The 5476-nt window shown below is 55.8% G+C and overlaps 1 protein-coding gene across 1 annotated transcript; it reads left to right on the forward strand.

The window, feature by feature from the left end:
• The first annotated feature begins 296 nt into the window (after positions 1-296).
• LOC102527828 (keratin, type I cytoskeletal 14) lies at positions 297-4843 on the forward strand. The gene is made up of 8 exons (XM_006219251.2): positions 297-992; positions 2229-2311; positions 2892-3048; positions 3210-3371; positions 3455-3580; positions 3674-3894; positions 3987-4033; positions 4577-4843. The coding sequence occupies exons 1-8, from the start codon at positions 471-473 to the stop codon at positions 4672-4674; spliced, it is 1416 nt and encodes a 471-aa protein (XP_006219313.1). The 5' UTR covers positions 297-470; the 3' UTR covers positions 4675-4843.
• The last annotated feature ends 633 nt before the right edge of the window (positions 4844-5476 follow it).

Here is a 5476-nt window from a genome sequence, read left to right on the forward strand (position 1 = left end):
ACCTGGAGTGGTGGGCTTCTCCTAGGTGAATGTCAGAGGCCCATCTAGTTAATGGGGAACTAACAGGTCGCTAGCTTTGTGGTGCACAGAGGCCCTACTCCTGCCACCTCGCTGAGCCCAGCATGTGGGCTCTGGAGAGACACGCTGCTGGGCCCTGAAGGGAAAGTGTAGCCTGCAGGCCCACACCTCCTCCTGTGAATCACACTTGGCGGGACAAGAAACCCCAAACACTCAGAACAATGAGTTTCCAGTAAAATATGACAGACGTGATGAGGCGGCGAAGAGGAGGGATCTGGCTGGGAGTTGGCACTGGCACCTGGATGACGAAAGCCAAGGGGAATGGAAAATGCCAGGCCCGCCCCTACCCAGGAGTATAAAGAAGCCCTGCATCCTTTTCGAACTCAACCTGAGCACCTTTCCCTTCTCTCTTCGACTTGCTCGCTCACTCACTCACCTCTCTCCTCGGCATCATGACCACCTGCAGCCGCCAGTTCACCTCCTCCAGCTCCATGAAGGGCATCGGCGGTGGCGCCAGCCGCATGTCCTCTGTCCTGGCCGGAGGCTCCTGCCGGGCCCCCAGTGCCTATGGGGGTCTGTCTGTCACCACCTCCCGCTACTCCTCCGGAGGGGCTTGCGGGCTGGGAGGTGGCTACGGTGGCGGCTTCAGCAGCAGCAGCAGCTTTGGCGGGGCCCTGGGTGGCGGCTTTGGTGGAGGATATGGTGCTGTTCTTGGTGGTGGCCTTGGTGGTGGCTTTGGTGGTGGCTTTGGTGGTGGCTTCGGTGGTGGTGATGGGCTCCTGGTGGGCAGTGAGAAGGTGACCATGCAGAACCTCAACGACCGCCTGGCCTCCTACCTGGACAAGGTGCGCGCCCTGGAGGAGGCCAACGCCGACCTGGAGGTGAAGATCCGCGACTGGTACCAGAGGCAGCGTCCTGCTGAGATCAAGGACTACAGCCCCTACTTCAAGACCATCGAGGACCTGAGAAACAAGGTGGGTGGGCCAGGCAGCGGGAGGTGCCATTCCTGCCACCTCACTCAGGAGCAACAGGTGCCTCACACCACTGGCAACTTCAGATTCCCAGACAGGACAGCCTCCAGCCCCGGACCCCTTCTTCTAGCTCTGAATGCCCCGAGTGGAGCCGATCCATGAGAAGAAGGCCTCCCTTCCCCCATCTTGCTCATGCCTCTCTGGGCCCCTGATCCTCAGACCATGAGAGACCAGGGATTCCTACCCTTATGTTGTACAGAGGAAGAAGTTGAGACTTTGGGCTGTCTGCCCAAGGTCACACAGCAAATGAATGGCAGGACCAGGGCTAGAACACTTGTGCCTCACCTGCCAGGACAGGAGACAGCTACCTGTTCTCCAGCACAGGGGAGGAGCGAGGCTGTAACGGGACCAGGCTAGACAGCCAAACCGCTCATTAGCTCATTAGTCTGGGCTGTGGCGGCTGCCGCCCATGAGCCCTGGCACGGGCGGCCCCTCCCCATGGCCAGGAGGGCGTGGGAAACCCACAGAGACAATCAGTGGTGGCCCACCTTGCCTGCCCTGCACAGGAGGGGGCTTGTGTCATCTGCCTCCAGCCCCCTGCTCCCTGCTCCTGCTCCCAGGTCACACCGGGGTCCCTCCCGGCTGATCCTGCTCCCCTTGATTTTCTGACTGATGCTTTGCATGGATTAGAGAAATTAGATGATAGCGGAGGGAACTGTAGCCAATCCAGGGCTCAATCTACTTTTTTTCCCCTCTTCTATTTCTTTTCTAGTCCCCTGTGCCAGCTGGATCTCAATGTTTGGGAAAGCCCCACTTGAGGTTCTGTGCTCTGTGGACTTGAAAAGGAGTGTCTGTCTGTGCCTTCAGAGGACTGGCAGGGCTGGCTTGTGCAGAGAGAGGAGAAATCAGATTGGGAAGGAGGCCTGGAGAGCCTGGTCACCCCTCCTCTGTGGGTGGAAAACTTGAGGCCCTAAGTCGGTGGTTGAGCCAGGACCAGAACTCAAGGGCTTTTTACTCTAAGACCAGCGCTCTTTCCATCTGCTCTGCTGACCACGGGTCAGCCACATCCTGGGTCCAAGCTGGACCACTGGGGGTATCCTTTAGGCCACTGTGGTAAAGGCTTGTGGGGAGTAGGGGGGCTCAGGAAAAAGCATGAAAGCAAAGGACTGATGCAGTCTGCAGTCAAGGCTGGCTGGCGCTGTCCATTTGACCAATGACCTGTGCCCTTTCCACCTGCAGATCCTCACGGCCACCGTGGACAATGCTAATATTGTGCTGCAGATTGACAATGCCCGCCTGGCTGCTGATGACTTCCGCACCAAGTGAGTTTGCAGTGGTGGCCCAGAACAACCAGTCTCCCCTGGGTGGGGCATTTTTGGAGCAGTGTTCCCTAAACAGAGTTGACGAGGCCTGGGATGGCTGTGTGAAAACCCCTTGGGGGTGCTTATAAAAATACATGACTCTTGGGCCCCACCCTTAGGATTCTGATTCAGTTATTTTTTAACAAGCTACCTGGGTGATTCTGAACCACAGCCAGATTAGGGAGCCACTACTTTAGGGAGAGAGACTTCCCACTTTTCCATCTGCCCCTGAAGTGTAGGAAAGAGTCATATTTGGGGGCCTTGTGTGCTACTGGTTGGCTGAAGCCAGAAGCATCTCCCCTTCGTGAATTCTATAGCATGATGAACTATCTTATTCCCTGCACCACCCTCCTCCTGTCCTGGAATGTTCAGATCTGAGCAATAATGGGCATTGATTGTGTCCATCTGTGCCACTTTCAAGATTGGGTCCCTAAGCCACCCACAGGGTGTCAGGTGTGGGCAGAAGCTGTGGAGGGGAGAGAACAGAGCCTTAAGTGTGGCCAGGATGGGCCTCTCATTCCTTTCCCCCGGGTCATTCCAGGTACGAGACGGAGCTGAACCTGCGCATGAGCGTGGAAGCCGACATCAACGGCCTGCGCAGGGTGCTGGACGAGCTGACTCTGGCCAGGGCTGACCTGGAGATGCAGATAGAGAGCCTGAAGGAGGAGCTGGCCTACCTGAGGAAGAACCACGAGGAGGTGAGAGCTAAATGGAAGCCAGCTTAGAGGGTTAGCTGGGAAGGAAGAGATGGAACTGAGATGTTGGAGGGCTAGTTCAGGCCAGGAACACCTCTGACTAGGGACCGTCGACTGGCTGCCATAGTAGGTCCCTGACTGTGGATTGTTCCTTGGATGTGCAGGAAATGAACGCCCTGAGAGGCCAGGTGGGCGGAGACGTCAATGTGGAGATGGACGCTGCCCCTGGCATAGACCTGAGCCGCATCCTGAACGAGATGCGCGACCAGTACGAGAAGATCGCGGAGAAGAACCGCAAGGACGCCGAGGACTGGTTCTTCAGCAGGGTGAGTGGCATTCAGAGGGGAAGGGACCTGGGGTGCTTGCCTCCTGGGAGCTTCCAGTGCGAATGATGTTTTTTATTCTGCAGACGGAGGAACTGAACCGCGAAGTGGCCACCAACAGCGAGCTGGTGCAGAGCGGCAAGACCGAGATCTCCGAGCTCCGGCGCACCGTGCAGAACCTGGAGATCGAGCTGCAGTCCCAGCTCAGCATGGTAGGGGCGCTATCAGGCCTGGGGTAAGCCCAGGGCCCTGGGGGAGGGATGACCACCTTCACTCACCCCCAATCTTTTTTCCTTCTCTCACAGAAAGCATCCCTGGAAAACAGCCTGGAGGAGACCAAAGGCCGCTACTGCATGCAGTTGGCCCAGATCCAGGAGCTGATCAGCAGTGTGGAGGAGCAGCTGGCCCAGCTGCGCTGCGAGATGGAGCAGCAGAACCAGGAATACAAGATCCTCCTGGACGTGAAGACCCGGCTGGAGCAGGAGATCGCCACCTACCGCCGCCTACTGGAGGGCGAGGACGCCCAGTGAGTGCCCAGGCCCCCTTCCAGAGCTGCCCCCACTGTTAGTCACTGCCCCTCCGTGTGTCTAATGATCTTGCCCTTTCCTATCTTCACAGCCTCTCTTCCTCCCAGTTCTCCTCTGGCTCTCAGTCATCCAGAGATGGTAAGACTTTCCTCCTTATCAAGCCTGGACTCAGGACCACCCCTGTCTCCCAGCAGGTCTAGGATGTTGGATGGGGGTTCTGGAAGGGTAGAGCTAGGGTTTCCTCACCCAGTATCCCTTATGCACCTCTTTGGGAAGAAGAAACCATTTTCTAATCCCTCCTTAGGGCTAGGAGCTGGTGGCCCAATGTTTGTGGTGGACCCCGTTGTTTTGGCAGTCAGCACCGTGGACAGAGCCCCACATGGGTCTTCCCACCAAGACCAGTTCATTTGGGCAGATCTGGACTGAACCAAACTCTTGAGTTATTAGAAATCTTCAGTCTGGGAACTCAGACTCTGCCCCTGACCTTAGGGAGCCCTAGCCTGAAAGAAATGTGCTGATGGTTGCAATGCTGGGGCAAGGTCAGTGGGTGAAGTGGTAATCAGGGGAGAGGGCAGCAGGGAGACAGTTCATTTAAGTCCCTGCAGCTCCTTGGCCTCCTCACTCCTGGTTTCTTCATTGTTTGTCTTTCGCTGGTAACACCCTCTCTCCCCTCTTCCCCAGTGACCTCCTCCAGTCGCCAGATTCGCACCAAAGTCGTGGACGTGCACGATGGCAAGGTGGTGTCCTCCCACGAGCAGGTCCTTCGCACCAAGAACTAAGGCTGCTCTGCACTGCTCAGGCCTAGGAAGCACTCCCACCATGTGGACACAGATTTCACTGGGGGATCCCCTCTCCCATCTCCCTGCATCCAAGCACTTCACACCTGAGCCCTGTTTCACCCTTGCCCCTCCCAGCAATCAATAAAGCTTCATTATCTGAGTTGCACAACTCTTGCATCTGCCTGGTCATTGTCAGGAGTGGAGGTGGGGAGAAAGCGGGGGAAGCATCTCCTTGGAGCTCTCAGAGCATCTGGCTACGGCCTCTGGTGCTGGGAGAAAGGACACGGGGGCGGATTGGGCTCAGGTCCCAGGATTGCTTTCATCATCCCAGAAGATAGATGTGTGTACCAGGTCATTTGTGGTGTCTCCTGGGGGCATGGAGGAACGTTTGTTCATTCAGTCACTCATCTATTTACTTATTTATTCCTTCATTCATCAGATATTACTGAGTGCCTTTTGCATGCCAGGCACTGTGCTAGGTTAAGGATTCTTACATGTTTGTCTTCAGGTATTCCTCTGAGAATATATTGAAAGCTACAGATGTCTTCCCACACATTTGCATATAATTCATGAGGTTCTTGACTTTCCTAAAGCTTATCAATGGAGGTCCATGAACTCTTATGTTTTGCTGAGAGTTTTGTCTCCCTCCGTCCCACCTGCTCTTGTCTCCAGAGCTGGGTCTAAATCCTGCCTGCTCTTAGTTGACATAGAGCAAGTTGATTAGCATCTCCAAGCCTCAGTTTCCACATCTGTAAGTTGGGTACAACAACACTACCTACCCTGGGAAATTGTTGTGAGGATT

The sequence above is a fragment of the Vicugna pacos genome, chromosome 16 (assembly GCF_048564905.1).
Source record: "Vicugna pacos chromosome 16, VicPac4, whole genome shotgun sequence".
NCBI classification, from domain to species: Eukaryota; Metazoa; Chordata; class Mammalia; order Artiodactyla; family Camelidae; genus Vicugna; species Vicugna pacos.

Coding starts and splice junctions, on each gene's coding strand:
- LOC102527828 (XM_006219251.2), top strand. CDS start 471: ATGACCACCTGCAGCCGCCAGTTCACCTCCTCCAGCTCCATGAAGGGC. Junction 3,372..3,454: donor AGGACTGGTTCTTCAGCAGG/GTGAGTGGCATT, acceptor TTTATTCTGCAG/ACGGAGGAACTGAACCGCGA. Junction 3,581..3,673: donor TGCAGTCCCAGCTCAGCATG/GTAGGGGCGCTA, acceptor CTTCTCTCACAG/AAAGCATCCCTGGAAAACAG.